The sequence below is a fragment of the Vulpes lagopus genome, chromosome 1 (genome assembly GCF_018345385.1).
Source record: "Vulpes lagopus strain Blue_001 chromosome 1, ASM1834538v1, whole genome shotgun sequence".
Taxonomy (NCBI): domain Eukaryota; kingdom Metazoa; phylum Chordata; class Mammalia; order Carnivora; family Canidae; genus Vulpes; species Vulpes lagopus.
This window is the reverse complement of record NC_054824.1, coordinates 172,147,135-172,167,850: the sequence shown is the minus strand read 5'-3', so window position 1 is coordinate 172,167,850 and position 20,716 is coordinate 172,147,135. Positions and strand designations below refer to the sequence as shown.

Here is a 20,716-nt window from a genome sequence, read left to right as displayed (position 1 = left end):
GTCCAGTATGCCACTTTCCCCTTGTTCATTTTGTTTTCTCCAACAATGTAAGTGAGGTGTTAAAGTCCCCTACTATTATTGCATTACTCTTGACTAGTTCCTTTATGCTTGTTATTAACTATTTTATGTTTGGGTCCTCCCATGTTGGGTGCATATATGATTGTTATATCTTCTTTTTGGATTGTCTCCTTTATTACTACATAGAGTCTTTCTCTGTCTCTTCTTATAGACTGTTTTAAAGTTTATTTTGTGCAATATAAGTATTGCTACTCCAGCTTTCTTTTTTTAAAAATATTTTTATTTATTCATGAAAGACACAGAGAGAGAGAGAGAGAGAGAGGCAGAGACACAGGCAGAGGGAGAAGCAGGCTCCATGCAAGGAGCCTGATATGGGACTTGATCTCGGATTCCAGGATCAGGCCCTGAGCCGAAGGGACGCTCAACCACTGAGCCACCCAGGCATCCCTCCAGCTTTCTTCTAATATCCATTTGCATGGAAAATGTTTCTTCATCCCCTTACTTTCATTTTGCAGTGCCTGAAATGAGTCTCTTGTGGGCAGCATATAGATGAGTCTCGTTTTTTCTTTTCTTTTTTAGTCCACTCTGTCACTCTATGTCTTTTGATTATAGCATTTGATCCCTTTACATTCAAAGTAGTTTTTGATAGATATGTATTTATTGGCATTTTGTTACTTGTTTTATAGTTGTTTCTGAAGTTCTTCTCTGATCCTTCTCTTTTTCATGGTTTGCTGATTTTCTTTAGTGACATATTTGGCTTTCCTTCTCTGCATATCTATGGGTGGTTTTGATCTGTGGCTACCATTAGGTTTGTATATAATATCTTCTGCAAAAAAAATAATAATATCTTCTGCATATAGCGGTCTATTATTAAGCTGATGGTTGTTTAAGTTTGAACCCACTCTTTGCTCCTCTCCTCCCTACATTTTAGGTATGTCATATTTTACATTCCTTTGTGATTTCCGTGCCTGCTTTTACATAGAAATATTTATTTTTTACTGCTTTTCTGCTTCCTATTTTCATTCTACCATTTTTGGTTTCCTTTCCACTGAATCCCCTTTAATATTTCTTGCAGAGCTGGTTTAGTGGCCATCAACTCCTTTAGTTTTTGTCTGGGAAACCCTTTATCTCTCCATCAATTCTGAATGATAGGCTTCCTAAAATATTGTTGGCTACAGATCTTTCCCACTTGGCACTTTGAATGTATCATGCCATTTCCTTCTGGCTTGCAAAGTTTCTGTTTTAAGAGTCCCCTGTTAGCCTAATGTGCTTGCCTTTGTATGTAACTGTCTTCTTTTGTCTCACTGCTTTTAAATTTTTTTATCATTATATTTTGCCATTTTAATTACAGTATGTCTTGGTGTGGATCTGCTTTTGCTGATTTAGCTAGAGGTTCTGTGAGCCTTCTAGATCTGGGTATCTGTTTCTTTCCCCAGATTAGGGAAGTTTTTAGTTATTATTTCTTCAAATAAATTTTCTACCCTCTTTTCTCTCTCTCCTTCTGGGACCCCTACAATACGAATGTCATTATATTGGATAGAGTCACTGAGCTCCCTAAGTCTATTCTCCTGTGTAATTCTCTTTTCTCTCTTTTGTTTAGCTTGATTACTTTCCATTTCTCTGTCTTCTGAGGTCATTAATTCATTCCTGTTTCTTCCATTCTGTTGTCATTCCATCAAGCCTGTTGCTCTTTCATTTATTCAAAGTTTTATCTCTGTGATTCCTTATCTCTGAGTTAAGGGTCTCACTCATGTCTTCCACTCTTTTCCCAAGTCCAATGAGTATCTTTATCATTATTCTAAATTGTCTATCAGGAATGTAACTTATATCTGTTTCACTTAGATCTCTAGCTATGGCCTTGTCCCTTTCTTTCATTTACAACAAATTCCTCTGTCATCTAATTTTGTCTAAGGTTCTGTGCCTGTTTCTGTGTATTAAGAAAGTCAGCTATGTCTCCTGTTCTTGAGGGTAATAGCCTTATGAAGAAGAGATCCTATAATGCCCTATGGTATAGTTCCCAGTGTGTTTCCCAGGACCTGCTGCTACAGGTACTGACTCTAATGTGTGCTGCATGTGTTCTGCTACTGTGTTCTGGCCACTTTATCCTTCAGGCCAGTTGTCTGCAAAGGCTCTCTTTGCCTGAATGTGGACAATATTTGGTCCTTGGTGAGTTGTAAGTAGGTGTGCTCTGGTCTACTTGTGAAGTGACACCTATCACCAACCACCACGAGAACCAAGGCCCTGCAAGACTTGGGCCTCTGTCAGGAAGACATGGTGCAGGCAGGGGTTTGGGTTGGTCTACTAGGGGAGAGGCCCTACCAGGCTGGGACTGAGGCAAAGCCTGACTGGGAAAGGTGGTCGCACCAGAGCACGGGGGCAGGGCTTGGTGTAAGCAAATTAGGTAACGAGTTTTAGCACTGTACTGGTTCCCACAGGTGACTCTGTGCTTGTGCTGTGGTGGAGAGGGAAACGGCACCTGCCAGTTCCCTTTTTCCTGGAGGGATATCTCCATGAACTCTGCCTCTCTTGGATATACTCGGAAATGAGCATATAACCTTCCCACTGTGTGCCCCAGGTCCTCTTCAGAGTGTTTCTACACTGCATGTCTGCAGGCTGTTGGTCCTGCCTTCTCTCCAAGAGCAGCCTCAGTGTCTATGGGCTCTCCCAAGACAAGCCCATTGACCTTTAAAAGTACAGGCTTTAAGCCCTGCTGATTACAAAAGTTCATGAAATTCAGGCCCTTCTTGAAGCCCTTTCCAAGCCAATTGCTATGGGGATTCGTTTTGCTCACGTGCTCCCCTGTGTGCTAACCTGTCTTCCACTTTTTTCTGCAACCATGGCTCCCTCCCCATTGCAGCGCCACACTCCATTTCTCTACCAAATCACGTCTCTGTACTTTCTCCATTCTTGGATGTGGCCTCTTCTCTGTCTTTAGTTGTGAAGTGTGTTCTGCCAGTCTTCAGTTCAGTTTCTGGAGTATTTAGGATGATTTGATAGTTATCTAGTTGTATTAATGGAAAGAGGTGAGCCTAGGGTCCTCCTACTCCGCCACCATCTTCCCAACATCTGCTAACACAATTTATATCTTAAGTTTACATCATATCCTATGTTAATTATATCTACATAAATCATAGTAGAGGGAGAAATAAAGTGAAGTTTGAGGTGGGCCCCAAATTCAATGACTAGTGTCTATGTAACAAAAAGGAAAGGGAGGTTTGGATATAGACATGCAGGGAAGAAGGCCTGTGAAGACAGGCAGAGACTGGAGTTACACTGCCACAAGTCAAAGAACACCTGTGGCCACCAGAAGCAGGTAGAGGCAAGAAGGATTCTTCCCTGCAGCCTTCAATGAGAGCATGACTCTGCTAACACTTGATTTTGGACCTCTAGCTTCCAGAACTGTGAGAGAATAAATTTCTGTTTTAAACTACAAAGTACCAGTTTGTGGTACTTTGCTATGGCAATTCTAGGAAACTAATACAGTCTATAACATCATGTGCCAAAAAGTAAGAAACTGCTCAAAGAATGATGGGGACATATCAAAAGGGCACAAGAGCCATCTTGAAGGAGCTCCCAGTGACCAAATAAGTAATGACAGTAATGGGTTATAACCCAATGAATAAAAAATAAAAAAAAATCCGTAAGTATATATGGTACTGATATAAATACATGAATATTGGGAGAAGCACCAGCCATGGCCCCTGAGCATTGCTACACCTTAAGGCTCTGATTACTCTTTACCTGGGCTATTTCTCAAGGTTGTGTATGCAGCCAGTGACCCTCAGGGATGAGGTAATGTCTTCCCAACCCCTGAGAAAGAGCAGGCTTGCTTCCATCTACTATGAAAGTGGTGAATCCCCAAAGCTCAGTGCTTCTTTGCTATAGCACAACCCACTGCATATGCAGGAATCCATCTAGGCCCACCTGCATCATCCCTGTGGGACTTGAGGGATTCGAGAAACCAATGCAAATCAAATGAATCCCATGCATTTTGTCATACCATGAATAATAAAGTCCTTTGGCTCAGACCCAGGAGTCTTGTACCTCTGCCGTCATCTAAGAAACAGTAATAGGCTAACTTATTAGCTTGCAAGTAGGGTACAATCTTAGATCTTTCATAGTTCTTGACAATGAATAAATTAATAAATAGGGGAGAAGGGAAAGCCGATTTTTATAGTGCAATGCCAAATGGTAAATGTAGAAGAAATGATGAAGTTGGAAAACCATTAATGGATATTAAAACTAATGGGTGAAATCTGATGAGGAAATGATATTTACAGTCTCAAGCTATCTCCCCGCAAATTACTGATCACTAAGGGAAAACTAGGAATTTTACAGTAGAGAAATTTGGTAGACACCACGTTAAGCAAGTGATCAAAGTTAACATAACCAGTATTGGGACAAACAGACATCCTGTATCTCCTGGTACAATGCACTAAGAAGGACACATTCCGTGGTATTTCTCCTAAAAATGTATAATCTGAATCTAATTAAGAGGAAACATCAGACAAGCCCAAACTGGGACATTCTATAAAAGAGATAGCCTATATTCTTCAAAACTATCACAATCAAGAGAGGAAAAGAAGAAAGGCTAAGCAACTGTTCTAGACTAAAGGGGACTAAGGAGACAACTAAATACAGTGCATTGATGCTGGATTGGATGATGGATCAGAATGTTTTAAAGTAACTATGAAGGAGAGTTTTTAAAATAAATGATAAACTTGAATATGGATCCTAGATTTAACAAATAATACTGAATCATGTTAAAACTCCTGATTTTGAGAAAAAAAGTAGTACACCACTGATTGGAATATAAATTGGTACAGTCATTATGGGAAATAGCATAGAGGTTCCTCAAAAAATTAAAAATAGGGGACACCTGGGTGGCTCAGTTGATTAAGCATCTGACTTCGGTTCAGGTCATGATCTCAGGGTCCTGGGATCCAGCCCTACATCGGTCTCTGAGCTCAGCAGGGAGTCTGCTCCTTCTCCCTCTGCCCCTCCCTCCACTCCCTCTGCCCCTCCCTCCACTCATGGGCGGGTACCCATGGGCTCTTTCAAATAAATAAATAAAATCTTCTTTTAAAAATTAAAAACAGGGGGATCCCTGGGTGGCGCAGTGGTTTGGCGCCTGCCTTTGGCCCAGGGCGCGATCCTGGAGACCCGGGATCGAATCCCACGTCGGGCTCCCGGTGCATGGAGCCTGCTTCTCCATCTGCCTGTCTCTCTCTCTCTCTCTCTCTCTCTCTCTCTCTGTGACTATCATAAATAAATAAAAATTTAAAAAAAAAATTAAAAACAGAACTCTCGTATCATCCAACAATGCTACTTCTGGGTATACATCTAAAGGAAATGAAATCAAGATCTTGAAGAGATACGTGCACTCTCATGTTCACTGCAGCATTGCTCACAATAACCAAGATACAGAAACAACCTAAGCGTCTACCTAGGGATGAATGGATAAAGAAGATGTGGTATATATACAAACAATGGAATATTATTCAGCCCTGAGAAAGAAGCAAATCTGTCATTTGTGACAATATAGGTGAACCTGGAAGAAATTATGCTAGGTAAAAGAAACCAAAGATAAATATGATCTCACTTTTATATAAAATTTAATGAAATTAAAAAGTCAAACTCACAGAAGCAGCAAGTAGATTAGGTGGTTACCAGGGGCTGGCGGGGATTAGGAGATAGGGAGATACTGGTCAAAGAGTATAAAGTTGCAGTTGTGTAGGATGAGTAAGTCTAGATATCTAATAGACAGGCATGATAGAGACACCTGGGTGGCTCAGTTGGCAGAGCACATGACTCTGGATCTCCTAGGTCATGAGTTCAAGCTCTACAACGGACATGGAGCTTACTTTAAAAAACATTTTTTTTAATTTTTTAAAATTATTTATTTATTTATTTATTTATGATAGTCACACAGAGAGAGAGAGAGAGAGAGAGAGAGGCAGAGACATAGGCAGAGGGAGAAGCAGGCTCCATGCACCGGGAGCCTGATGTGGGATTCAATCCCAGGTCTCCAGGATCGCGCCCTGGGCCAAAGGCAGGCGCTAAACCGCTGCGCCACCCAGGGATCCCTAAAAAAATTTTTTTAAATAATAATAATATACAGACATGATGACTACAATAAATAATACTGCATCGTGGGACGCCTAGGTGGCTCAGCAGTTGACACTCTGCCTTTGGCTCAGGACGTGATCCCAGAGTCCTAGGATCAAGTCCCACATCGGGCTCCTTGCATGGAGCCTGCTTCTCCCTCTGCCTGTGTCTCTGCGCCTCTCTCTCTCTCTCTCTCTGTCTCTCATGAATAAATAAATTAATTCTTTAACAATAATAATAATAATACTGCATTGATACTGAAAATATGCTGAAAGAGTAAAAATCAGGTACTCTCACCACAAAAAAAGGTAACTATATGAGAAGAAGATATATTAATTTGTTTGACTGCAGTAACCATTTCATTACATGTATATCAAATCACAGTATGTACCTTAATATATACAATTTGGGGTGTGTGTGGAATGCCTTGCAGGGACTCTGAGTCCAGAGGGTCTACAAAAGAAAAAAAAGAAATTTCAAAAGAACTCATGACACCAAAAAGTCCCAATTTTTATAATGATGATGTAGTTACAGAAAAGAAAGTCCTTGTTATAAGAAATAATGAAGTATTTCGTAATTAAGGGACATAATATGTGCAACTTATCTAAAATGGTTCAAAAAATTTTGAGTGTGTGTGTAAATAGGGAAAACACTACACAATTGATGTATCTAAAGACTATCCAAAAGTTCCTTGCACTATTTCTGAAACTTTAAAAAAAATTATATCAAGTATACATTAGTTAATAATGTACCACTATTAGTTATTAATATATTAGCTAACAATAATATATTGTATATTTGATACTGCTAAGAAAGTAGATACCAAGGGTTCTCAGTATCAAAAAAAAAAAAAATGGTTAACCATGAGAGGTAATGAAAATGTTAGTCTGATTGTGAGAATCATTTCACAATGTATAAATATATATATATCAAATAGCACATTGTGTTGTACACTTTAAATATATATAATTTTTATTTGTCAAAAACAATAAAAATAAGTTATGCCAAAATACAAACTTACCCTTCTCCCGCGGCAAGAAACCAAATAAGGCAAAAGAACCGCCTTGACTGGATAATCAACAGCACATTCTTTTTTTTTTTTTTTTTTGAAAAGATTTTATTCATTTACTCATGAAAGACACAGAGGAAGACAGAGACATAGGCAGAGGGAGAAGCAGGCTTCCTGAGGGGAGTCTGATGTGGGAATCCACCTCAGAACCTGGAATCATGACCTGAGCCAAAGGCACACTCAACCACTGAACCACCCAGGTGCCCCTCAACAGCATATTCTTGAGATAAGACAAATAGAACAGAAAACACAGTCAAGGGTTTACATTATAAAGCACTGTTCATTTTCTTTAAAGATTTTATTTATTTATTCATGAGAGACACAGAGAGAGGCAGAGGCATAGGCAGAGGGAAAAGCAGGCTCCAAGAAAAGAGCCTGATGTGGGACTGGATCCTGAGACCCCGGGATCATGACCTGAGTCAAAGGCAGATGCTCAACCGCTGAGCCACCCAGGCATCCCAACACTGTTCATTTTATACTTCACTTTATAGTCTATGGAGCTTTGATTAAAATAGTTACTACCTTTACTTGAATTTTTTATACACATACAACCCCGTAAGTTTAGATGGATACTATACATACGTTTTATACACACACACACACATGTCCATGTATGTAAATACATGTAAATACAAAACGTCAGCTGTGGAAAAGATTAAAGAGTGAGGCTCTGGACTCCAATACATATATGTCCAAATCCTAGCACTATCATTTATTAGCTGGCTAATCTTGGGCAAGATACTAAACCACTCTGTATCTGAATTTCCTCATTTTTAAAATGCAGACAATAATAGTTTCTAATTTAATTCTTAAGATTCTTATGAGGGCACTTGGCTGGCTCAGTCAGTAGGGCATGCAACTCTTGATTTTTGGGTCATGTGTTTGAGGCCCACATTGGGTGTAGAGATTAGTTAAAAATAAAAAAATCTAAAAAATAAATAAACAAACAAATAAATATAAAAAAATAAAAAAATCTTAAGATTCTTATGAAGATTTCAAAGACAACACATGTAAAGAGCTTAACACATTCAGCAATGAGAACTATTATTACTTCACTGGTTTCAGAAACTAGTATCAAAAGAAAATGATGCTTTAACCTAAAAGATAATAACTGGAATATCAAATGTCTCGAGATTGCAGTTATGATATACTTCATATCAGTCAGAAAGAAGGGGAAATAAAGCTGAGTCACAGGAGATCAGCTCAGATGTTTAAATTAAAAACAAAACGTAAACAAAATATAAAATTCCTCTTTAGAACTAGATTATGGATGGCAAGAAATGTTGAGAACAATGTATTACAAGAATGATCTTTGATTTTTTTTTTTTTAAGAGAAAGAGAGTGCATGCACATGTGGGGAGCGTGGGGGGAGCAGAGGGAGAGAGAATCTTCAGCAGAGGGCTCGATCTCACAACCCTGAGAGAATGATCTTTATTTGAAAGTGCCTTTGATTCAGCTTGGTTTTCTCAAATTTATGTTCAATAGGTGAGATTTACATATTTTTAAAAAGCACCCATACTGCTGTTTAAATTTCCTTAAGGAAGAACTATCTAACCATGTGGACTCTGCAACCATTTGTAAGAGTTACAGCTAACAGGGGCACCTGGGTGGCTCAGTCACTTGAGTACCCACTCTTGGTTTTAGCTCAAGTCATGATCCATGAGTCGTGAGATCAAGCCCAAAGTCAGGCTCCAGGCTCAGTGAGGAGTCTGCTTGAAGATTCTCTCCCTCTGCCCCTACCCCAGTTCCTGTGCACCCACACATTCTCTCTCTCTCTAGTAAATAAATAAATCTCAAAAAAAAAAAAAGAAAAAAGAGAGAGAGAGTGCTGGTTAACAGATTTTTATTTAGTAATTAAGGTATTGAAGGTAAGAAATCATAAATTCTGTCATTTATCAGAACTTACAAACTCAAATGCCTACATAGGCCAGGCATCAGAAACAATCATGCAAAATCAACAGGGAAAAAAGAACTAAGACCACTGAGACTGAAGAGTAAAGTACTCACTGAAACACATTCAAACTCAAGTTTTGTTTTGCTTTTTAAACATTGTGGCATACGTGTTCAGGCTGTTCAGCTCAGAGGGACATGTGCTTTTACCACTGAATTTCAGATACCAAGTCCTTAGGACCTTTACAATAGATACACATTTGTATACAAACTTGATATTTCATAAAAGATATTAACAAAACGGAATATTTCTGAAAATATTCACGTACATCAAAAACATCAGGAAATGTTTCAATGACTTCAAAAAGGTAGTCATGCTCAGCAGGGAGTCTGTTTCTCCCTCTCCCTTTTCCCCCTCACCACCACTATCCACCCCCACCTTGTGCTCTCTCACTCTCAAATAAATAGAATCTTAAGAAAAAGAAAAAGAAAAAGAATGTTACTTAAGCCTATGCTTGGTTTTCAACTTTTAATTGAGAGGAAGATGGTACGTTTTTGGAAGTATTACTTACAATCATCAAATCTTACCTGAGGATTCCAACCTGGATCTAATTTCTTAACTACTGCAATATACTCCTGCATTGCTTGGCTGGGGCTTGAATCACCAAGTGCTTTCCATGCTTCCCTAGAGTAAAGAATATCCAAAATGATCTTTCACTATCTATGGAATTAACACAAATGGCACATTCCTTAGTATTAAAAAATTGGTATGCACATTTTAAGAATGTGAGACACAGATATAATAAGCCATAGATGAGTAGTTCTCTTTTTGCATTCACAATAGTCTATACCAACACACACCTTATACCCCATCACCAAAGGAGCCTTTTTAGACTTTTTTTTCCCTAATCACCCTCCCCCATGAAATTGTATAACACAGATACACAACTCATATATCAAATGAGCTTTGGAAGACCACAAAAAATTATAATATCCACAATTTTACAACTCCTCAAAACCCACCTTTCATCCCTATTGAGAATGTATGACCTACAGACCAATAAAGTAGTTTCCAACAAAAACAAAACAAAACAAAAAGTAGTTTCCACCTTATACAGCATTTTGGTAACATGCAAACCAATCATCACACAAAACAATATTCCCTGAGAAAATGCTTTGAATTTCTTATGTAAGCTGTGAGAAAAACACCTTCCGCTTCTGCTGTTTTCTCATCTCTAAGCTGGTAGTAGTGGATCCTGAGGCAAGAACTTCAAAAGTGAGGAGTGGTAAGGACAGAAGTAAGAATTCTATTGAGTAAGAAGGTAGGGACTACCTACAGTGTAAAAACCAAGAGCAATATTTTAGTCCCGTGCCCCCTTCTGAGTCATCCTCTGTTTCTTTTTTCTGCAAGCTGCCAAGACAGGCTCCTTCTTGGTTTTGCCCTGCTAATTCTTTCTACATTCAACCAGGAAGTAGATCCACTAATTCACTGTAAAACAGTGCGGTTTTTTCACTACCTTCCTGCTCCCATGATATAACATCTTTCTGAAATTTTCCAAATTTATTTTTACTGACTCTCTTGCGGGTTACCTGTATACATTCCAACACACTACCCCTAAATATATCCACATATATCAAACTGAGGAAATTTAACATCAATACTATTATATAAATACAGATCTACCTTCAGATTTCCTGCATTTCCCAATAATGTTCTTTATGGATTTCTTCTCCGAGACCATGAGTCAATCAAGATTCACACATAGCATTGAGTTTCATGTATCTTTAGCCTTTCTTTCATGATACTGATATTTTTTTAAGAGTCCAAACACCACTTGCTTTATAAAATATGTCTCAATTTGAATTTTTCTGATTGTTTCCTCACTTACAGGGTGTTCTTGCCCAAAATGATTAACCATGAGGAGAATCAGGTTAAACGTTTTGGCATATGTATCACACTGTATCACACTGGGGGCACATACCATCAGTTTTACCCATCATCAATGAACGATTACAGACTTGGTAAAAGCAGTATCCCCTTTTGTCTTCCTTGTAATTAAAAAGTAAACTGAGGGTCAAATTGTGTAAATGCTGCTCCTCAGTAGTTTTTCATCTATTGGTTTCAGCACCCATTGATGATTCTTGCCTGAATTAATATAGAGATTTTAAAATCAAAACTTTTTAAAATTACTAAAAAAAATGAAAAACCAAGCAAGCATGGGGAAGAATGCTGAAGTTATAAAATTTCATAAATTAAAACAAAAAGCTCACAATGAAAGTTGCATCAAGTATCCTCCACAACAGTAGTAAGGTGTCGGGAAACTGTTATCATCAGCAAAGAAAGCTTCTGCCAGAATGGAAATCAAAGCACTGCTTCCTTCACTGAGAATGTCCTACACAAAAAAAGCCAGCTGAACTAAACATGGGCTTAATGACATAATAATTGATTTACATTCAAGTTCAAGCTTTGCATCTCTTTACAGCTGGGTAACAAAGAGTTCATAGACAGGTAACTTGTCAGGGGACTTCATTTTGAGTAGCACTGCTCTAGACTGTAAAGTTAGAATCCATTTATAGTATAGCACTCTTCATATTTCTCTTTTTTTAAACCCTATGCTTTACACTTTTAATTCCACGACTGATTCTCCAGAGTCCTTCCTCCTATAACTAAGAGTCTCTATTGTATATAGTTTTTCTTTTTTTCACTTAGACAAGGTAAGAGTAAATAAAGCCTGATATGATAAGAAGGAACTTCTGAATTAGAAGTAAAAAAAACTGGGAACGTGATAATCTTTTTATGGATTCAGGAAAGTAGACTCAGTATCTTTTTTTTTTTCTCCCTTTCTTCCCAACCGGCTATTATAGGTACTTATTCACTATGGTGTGGGTGGGGCAAGTTCTAGAAGAGCATTAGAGTTAAGAAGATAAAATTAGGAATTTATCCTTTTTTTCACCCTTCCTATCCTCCTGTCCTCCTTCCAAAGATTCCTCCACAGGGCATAAGTTGTTAGCCATTAGAGGATGCATGACAGGATAGGAAAATCTCAAGCAATAACTCTTACCATCACTCTCTAAGAAGCTATTCATATGTAAGAAGAGTATGTCTGTTGTGAACTATGTATATATACCAACATCATGGCATGAGAATCCTTTAGGAGACTTAGCTTAAAGCGGATTCTTTTAATCTCTCTCCCAATTGCCTGTTGTTAGCACAGTCTACAGCAGAGATTAATATAAAAATAATTCTTTAATCTGCTCACTACTTTCTAATTCCTAAACACCTAAACCATTTCCAACAACCTCATTAGATTTCGAGAATTTCTTACCATTTCTGCTTTCCTTCGAAATCAAAGAAGCTTGGTTTAGGAGTATTACAATTTCCAACTTTGACCTAATTGAAAGGAGAGAAAAAAATAAATCAAGAACTTATTTTTCAAAGAAATGCCAGAGAAACTTTTATTTTTCACAGGTATTATGTATACTCAGCAACTATAAGTTAGAAAATATTTAAATCTATTAGTCTATTAGAATAACAAAATTTGGGATCCCTGGGTGGCGCAGCGGTTTGGCACCTGCCTTTGGCCCAGGGCACGATCCTGGAGACCCAGGATCGAATCCCACGTCAGGCTCCCCGTGCATGGAGCCTGCTTCTCCCTCTGCCTATGTCTCTGCCTCTCTCTCTCTCTCTCTCTCTCTCTCTCTCTGTGACTATCATAAATAATAAATAAAAGAAAAAATTAAAAAAAAAAAAAAAAAAAAGAATAACAAAATTTAACATTCTTTGCAAAGGCAAAAAAAAGCGAATTTTAAATACAGGCTGCTTTGGCTTACAGTATAAAACAACCATTGTCTAATACTGTGATACATTAAAAAAAGAAAAACACTGTGATACAAAAAAAAAAAAATTCTGATACAATAAAAAACTTGCATTCCTAACCTAGTAGACAAATTATATATACAAAGCAAATTATTAATACAGATTATGTACTCCTTATTAGCATTTATTATATAGAAGAATTTTTAAGTGTGTAATAAACAAGCTTTAAAGTACAGTTTATCAGAATTTATAATATTGTTTATTTATGGTGATTCTCATTATACTATCAGCATTTTATCTCTCCCAAACTCCAGGATAAAGTATACTATTTGTAAAGTATCCTATTATGAAACTAATTGATACAACAATAGATGCTAACAGCAGTGCAAAACTTTTCAAGGGTTTTTCAACAATATAAATTCTATCTACTCCACAATAATCTTTTCTTGTTTGTAGTCAATACTTATTTGTAATCCTCAAATAATATTTGTAGTGAACTATATTTTCATCGTCAATAAACATAAATGAAATTTCACACCAGTGCCGAATTCATACAACCCATGATTCCCACTGCCAGAAGCAATCTCTTTCTGATGAACCCTCACAGCTTTTTCTCCACTTTCCACTTTTACCTGGTGTTAGAAAGTTTTGTGTAGTCTCATCTTCCTATCAGAACACAGCCTCTAGGAAACCATTCTTAACTCCCTCCCTGCACCTTTTATGGCGCCTAACCTGAGGTAGTAAAAAATGTTTGTTGAATGTGGAATGAACGTGGTAGGCACGTATCCAACCAAACACCTACCTTTCTAATACCACAATCCAACTCCCGTCTACTTCTCAGAGACCTTCTAGCCATCTACTGTTACACACTTGAATTTTGCTAAGATCACACTGATGTGTACTCGCTAACCAGACTGACTTCTCACTGCTTTGAGTACTTTGATTCTCAGTTTCACTCATTACCACCCCCTCTCCAAAATGCCTTCTCTTCCTTCAGCTTTTCACAGTTTTCAGTCCCCTCTAGGTTGAGACTGTAGGAATGCTTGGTCTCCAATGATCTCACCCATCTCTGAAGTCATAACAAATAACATCTCCATCATTTGTTTAGCAATTAATCACACGGCCCTCCGATGGATATTACAATGTACACTTATACAGGAACAACTCTAGAATAAGTGGATGAGGGGAAAAAACAGTGAGAGAGCAGGAACTGCATTTCTTCATCATCGTAAACCAAAAGCTTCATTTGTTATGGTAAATGAGCCACATAAACCATCCTGCTAGGTTTGCCATTATAAACCCATTGTAGAAATGAGTACAGAGAAACTGAGGAGGGTTGTCAGAGTTCACACATTAGCAAATCCTGAATTAGGAGTCAGCATTTGAATTTAGGATGGTTTGACTCCAAAGTCCAATATTCCTTTTCTATACCCCTCTGTTTTACCTGCCACATCCTATCTAAGCCTCAATTCTGGCATCTCCAATATCACCAGAACTACTGGATTATCAGAAACAGGAGAGAAACTATGACACATCATAAAACCAGCAGTCATTACTCTTTGTTTTTTTAATGAGATACTAGCCAGCGGTAGAAATAAATACTAATATCTCTATTTCTCCTACAGTTACAGAAGTCTCAGCCAGACACCCGGTCACCCAGCTAAACATTACATGTGACTGTGCAACTTCAGTCTGAGTTCAGGGGACTAAATGTGCATGAAAGTGATATAAATATCTTCCTTGAAAAGAAAGGGAAAACATGCATGTAGTGATGGGGAGCCATCTTTGGCCATGGAAAGAGATTTGAGGTAAACAGTTCTCAAACTTTTTGGTCTCATGATCCCTTTATACTCTTAAAAAGCACCCCAAGGAGCTTTGTTTATGTGGGTTGTATCTATCATATTTACCATATTAAAATTTAAAAGATATTTTTAAAATATGTATTAATTCATTTAAAAATAATAAACTCATTAAGTTAACATAAGTAACAAAATTTTATGAAAAGTATATTCTAAAGCAAAAAAACTTAGAAGAGTGACATTGTTTTACATTTTGCACATCTCTTTAATGTCTGCCTTAATCTATTGCAATATGTTGCTTTGGTTGAAGTATATGAAGAAAATGTGGCTTCACACAGATGCACTGTTAAAAAAGAAAGAAGTATTTTAATAGCATTTTCAGATAATTGTGGATACTCTTCTTCAATACGACACCAAAACTCAGTAAGTGGCAGTTTCTTTAAGGTTAGATGCAATGTGGACGCTGATGTCACATCAATGAATTTTTCCTACTGTTACATTAAAATCCTTGGTCTAGGACGCCTGAGTGGCTCAGTGGTTGAGCACCTGCCCCTGGCTCAGGGCGTGATCCCGTGGTCTCAGGATCGAGTCCCACATCAGGCTCCTTGCCCTGGAGCCCACTTCTCCCTCTGCCTACCTCTCTACCTTTCTCTCTGTGTGTCTTTCATGAATAAATAAATAAAATCTAAAAAAATAAAATAAAATCCATTTGTCTGACTTGCACTTTGAATGGATCACACATAATTTGTAACATTCCATGCAATATTTGGGACATATGGTTCACTAAGTTATACATTCCTTCCAATGCTGACACATTTCATTATACAAGAGCCAAAGTTTACAATCATTAAAATCACCATTAATCTCATCGAAAAAGTTTTTAAGTATTAGGAAGCTGTCAAGTTCATGTGACACAGATTTGCCAAACCTCTAATTTTCACTTGAAGGCTCAAACACGACCATTGGCAACAAATACTGGCAGTTGTTTTCCTTAAAGTGACAGGCTCACTTCATTCACTTTGAAGAAGCCATCTGCCAAATACTCAAATTTAAATAACCATAGTTTATCTGTGAGTTGTGCTATTAAGGAAAAATGATGTTTCACATAAAATGTGGACAGCTCAGCTTGCAACTCAAAAATTACACAAGTGCTTTTCCTCAAAATAACCAACATAATGCAGTGTGCAGAACTGCCTTGTGTGTACTCCCCATTTCATCACATACAATATTAAAAAGACCTGTACTTGAGTTAATATTTAATAAAAATCAATAGTTTTTACTGCTTTATCAAAGACATTTTTAAGTGAAATTGGCTTTTTTTTTTAACTGAGTACATGGTGGTAAAAATATATGACTACTGGTACAGTTTGCTGCCCAGCCTTGATTCATGCTGATGCACCAGCAGTTTTACCACACAGAAGAAAGGCAAATATTGTTTTAGTATTATCATGAAAATAGTTCTGATCTTATAGATCTCCTGAGAAAGTCTCAGGGATTCTCAGGGGTCTCTACACCATAATTTGAGAACTGCTGCTTTGGGGATGGCTGAACTACAGGACAGAAAAAAACTAAGCCCCTGGGTGATCTCATGAAGCAAAATCACCCTACCAGCCCTAGATCACCTACCTCCAGACCATTATGTGTGATGAAAATAAAAGCTAAGCAGCTGACCTTGTATTCTGAAACAGAAGCTTCTGTAATCCCCAATTCAAAGAATTGTTCTGGATCAGAAAAGACTGGACAAATAAAACTACAGGGTTTTAGGACATGATGAGAAACAGTTTCCAAATCATTAATAATGAATCATAAGCTATAAAGCAGAGTTACAAAATGTGCCACCTTAACAGAACAGTATGTTCTGATACATACAGGATATATCCAGTGCCCTTAAAACAGAATATTTTAACAAAGGGGGCTAATGGCAAATGCCAGTGAATTATGTGTGAGCAGGTTAAAGTAGAACATGCTGAGAACCTTCACTGTGCTAGTGTTGAAGGGTCCTGTAAAATGAAGCTAACAGGGATTTGAAATTTTCATTGTCCTGGAGTTTTCACAAGAGTCAATTAGTGATCTTTTGATGGGAAAGTGTAGGATAATGTGGAGTACCAAAAGACTGTTCATTGGTTCATTTCTATTTGAAACTTCACTAAAAGATGATTTTGAAGCCACAGGCTTATGTGAGGCTAGAAGAGCTATTATGTTAGGTAAGTTTGGAGCTCTGCCTAAGAAAAGAAGGCTCACAGCTCAGCTTATTTTTATCATCCTCCTGGGGACAACTATTTCATTTGGCCTCCAAAATACAGTGCTACTCCAAATACAAAACATAATTGTTTCATGAGAGATTCTGATCCACCATGCAAAAATTATATTGGCATTTCAATTTTATTATTTTATCAAAGATGCTAATCAAAAAAATCAAAGATTTTTAACACTATCTCAGAATTCCGTTAAAAAAAAAAAATTAGGGTAGCCCTGGCGGCTCAGTGGTTTAGTGCCGCCTTCAGCCCAGGGCGTGATCCTGGAGACCTGGAATGGAGTCCCATGTCGGGCTCCCTGCATGCGGCCTGCTTCTCCCTCTGCCGGTGTCTCACCCTCTCTCTGTGTGTCTCTCATGAATAAATAAATAAAACCTTTAAAAAATATATTTAGGGGTACCTGGGTGCTCAGTCAGTTAAGTATCTGACTCCTGATTTTTAGCTGAGGTCATGATCTTGGGGTCATGGTATGGAGCCCTGCATCAGGCTCTGCACTGGGCATGGAGCCTGCTTACAATTCTTTCTCCCTCTCAAAAAAAAGAAAAAAAGAAAAAAAAATTTAGAAGAATGGATGAAAATTGCATCCCAATGTCATATCTAAGTAAGCATAATCCTATTTTCTAATAATGAAGAATTTTATTTCCAGATACAGAATATTTCTAAACACCTTAACATGGAGTTCTTGAAAGGGTGAGGGACACACCACTTCCAGGATTAAGTGAGTATACTTGAGACAGAATGGTTACCAGTTAACAGATGACTATAGTTCACTGATAATCCAGAAATCAGATACTAATAATGATGACACTAATATCAGTAATAAAGTTATGTCCTAGAAAGAAAAAGAATGTTCTCTAGGGAATTTGGAGAAAAACAGTTTTATGCTGCCCGAAGAATTAGCAGTCAGACATGTTAAAGGTCCTAGCAGAATGTTCAATAAACTCTTGTTAAATAACTGAAAGTCTCATTTTGATGTTATTGGGACAAGGTAAATAACCAAAGAGAAAAAGATATCCAGAACTTCTGCAAGAAAGAAATTCCAAAGCCAATTCAAGGGCAATTTTCATTCAACACTGTAATTTAGACCGTATGTATCTACAGCTATGTCTCTCAAGTCACTTTAACTGGTATTCATAATTCAAATTCACCAGTCCTCAAAAGATAGTTCATCGCTATTCAGTATATTCAGTTGAAGAATACAGAGGGGTCTTTTTTTTTTTTTAAGATTTTATTTATTCATGAGAAACACAGAGAGAGAGTGAGAGAGAGAGAGAGAGAGAGAGAGAGAGAGAGGCAGAGACGGAGGCAGAGGAAGAAGCAAGCTCCATGCAAGGAGCTCCATGCAGGACTCGATCCCGGGACTCCAGGATCACGCCCTGGGCCAAAGGCAGGCGCTAAACTCTTGAGCCACCCAGGGATCCCCTACAGAGGGATCTTAAAACTATTTTTTTTTCTTAAAAGAATGCATAAGGGAATAGATATCAAGAAGTAAAACAACGGTAAAAAAAAAATTTTTTTTTTAAGATTTTATTTATTTATTCATGAAAGACACACAGAGAGAGGAAGAGACATTGGCAGAAGGAGAAGCAGGCTCCATGCAGGGAGCCCGATGTGGGACTTGATCCCCCGAGCCAAAGGCAAGACGCTCAACCTCTGAGCCACCCAGGCATCCCTAAATTTTTTTAGTGAAATAAAATGTGCTCATTGCTTCCAGTGTTCCAAAGAGCTGGAGTTTTCCTAAAATGTTATCTAACTCTTCTTAGCAATTTTCATGTGTTTAAATCTAGACTCCTCATGTAACTTTCCAAGTCTCTTGAAGGAAAATAGCACCATGCTTTTTCTTCTTTGCACTCCCTGTAGGCTAACACCCAAGTGTTTTGCACATAAAAGATGTTATACAACTATTGATTGATTATGATAAAGCAATCATTTTTCCTTCTGGTACCTATGACTCTTTGAATGCTAAATTAAACATGTCTTACATGACATTAGGATTATTATTTCCAGATAAAGCTCAGAGCCTTAGTCAGAGTCAGGAGCTACAATCTAGTTCCAGTTCCCACTCATCTGTCCCTAAGACCCTGGACAGGTTATCTACTCTCTTTGGGCTTCCGTTTCCTATCCCCCAAAGGAAGGGGGTTGTTTCACCTGGCGTTTACTAGCTTTAAAATATTTATAATTGTATCTAACAGTCAGAATTCCTGCCCATTAAGCCAAAACACAAGTCTAATATATCTGTGATTTTTAAAAATCACAATAATAAAACTAGTAATGGGTTATTTTGCATCACCCTTTTATTACGATCACATAATTCTCCGGGATCTCACAATTTCTTTTTTAACATTACTTCCATATGACCATGTTACTTCCATAATTACCTCCATGTGACCCTTTGGCAAGAGTGAATGATAAACCTTATTTCATCATCCTCATTTTACAAAGGTTCTGAAGCTGGTAAAAGCACGAGTGCAAGGTCACTGTGCAAGTCAGAGAAGACACGGGAAACTGTCATTCGGTGTCCAACCACCTCTGTCTCCCAGGACAGCGGACAGGCCCTTTCCACATTCAGAATGATGCTAATGCTGTAGGAGACGACCACACACACACACACACACACACACACACACGCAGACTTCATCCCACCTAGCCATCAACCAAGCACCTGTACGATCAGATTCTGGGGGACAGAGAAGGCCTCTCCTGTCGCTCTCCCGCACCCACCCCCTTCCCGGGACCTTACCTGCTTGTACCTGGCATACAGGTACAAGAGCTGCTCCCGGCTGGCCACCTGAACCAGGCCCTGGAGGTGCGCGGCAGCCTGCTCGAAGAGCTCTGCCAGGCTCCCGGACGTCTCGGTCTCGGGGCTCTGGAGGGACTCCACCTCGCCGGAGTCGTCCCCCGAGCTCAGCTCTCCGCCGCTGTCGCCCGTGGTGGCCCCCGCGGTCAGGAACGGCGAGGCCATGCGTCCTCGCTCGCCCCGCGCCTCCGCGCCCGCTCAGTGCGTCCCAGGCCGCGCGCGACGCCGGCTCGGGGGGCCTGGCCCACCCGCCTCGGGCCTGAGCCCGACCTCGAGTCGGACCCACGCTCACTCGCTCCGCGCGGCCTCCCGTAACTCCGCCCGCCTCCCACTTCTCTCCGGGCGTGCAGGGCAGGCCCCGCTACTGTCGGCGGCTCGCCCGGCCCACCCGGTCTCCTGCGGCTTCCTCCGGCCGGCACCGCGCTCGGGCTCGACTCGGAGCCCCTCACCGGCGAGGGGGTCTCCCGGCGGCGCAGCTGAGAGATCCGGAAGGGAGGGCGGGGGGCGGCGCGGGCGGGGGGCGGGGCGGCGTGCGCGCGGGGGCGGGGCGGGAGCCGCGTGCGCGTGCGCGCGCGGGGGGGCAGGGCGGGCAGGGCCGCGCGCCCGAGCACGTGTCCGAGCACGCGCGCGCCCGAGCACGCGTCCGAGCACGTGTCCGAGCACGCGCGCGGGGCGAGGCGCGGCGGCGGCGGCGGCGGCGGCGGCGGCGGCGGGCTCTGCGCCGGGTGCACCCACGTCCGGCCACCGGGCACTCGCGGGGCCACGCTACGGAGCTGCAGCTCGGAGAGACTCTCCTCAGTCGTTGGGACGTCTGTTCGTCGTTGCACCAAAATGACTATTCAGAGTCAGGAAACCGTTCTGGGAATAGGCCGTCGGGGCGGGGACGGTGGCCCCCGGGTGCCAGTGTGGCGGTAGGAGCGGAGTCGCGGGAAACACGGAGCCGAGGACGAAGGTTCCGCCTGC

At 39.9% G+C, this 20,716-nt stretch overlaps 1 protein-coding gene across 3 annotated transcripts in view; it reads right to left on the bottom strand.

Moving 5' to 3' along the window:
- Positions 1–20,246, bottom strand: part of ACBD6 (acyl-CoA binding domain containing 6) — a 214,402-nt gene extending 194,156 nt beyond the window's left edge. The window contains exons 1-3 of one of the 3 annotated variants that reach the window (XM_041756213.1): positions 19,697–20,246; positions 12,412–12,476; positions 9,674–9,770 (exon numbers count right to left, since the gene is read on the bottom strand). In XM_041756213.1, coding sequence (XP_041612147.1) covers positions 9,674–9,770; positions 12,412–12,476; positions 19,697–19,918 — 384 coding nt within the window. In that variant the 5' untranslated portion in view covers positions 19,919–20,246. The remainder of the gene's footprint in view (positions 1–9,673; positions 9,771–12,411; positions 12,477–19,696) is intronic. The other 2 variants (XM_041756193.1, XM_041756202.1) reach the window with 2 other exon arrangements.
- Positions 20,247–20,716: the final 470 nt, after the last annotated feature.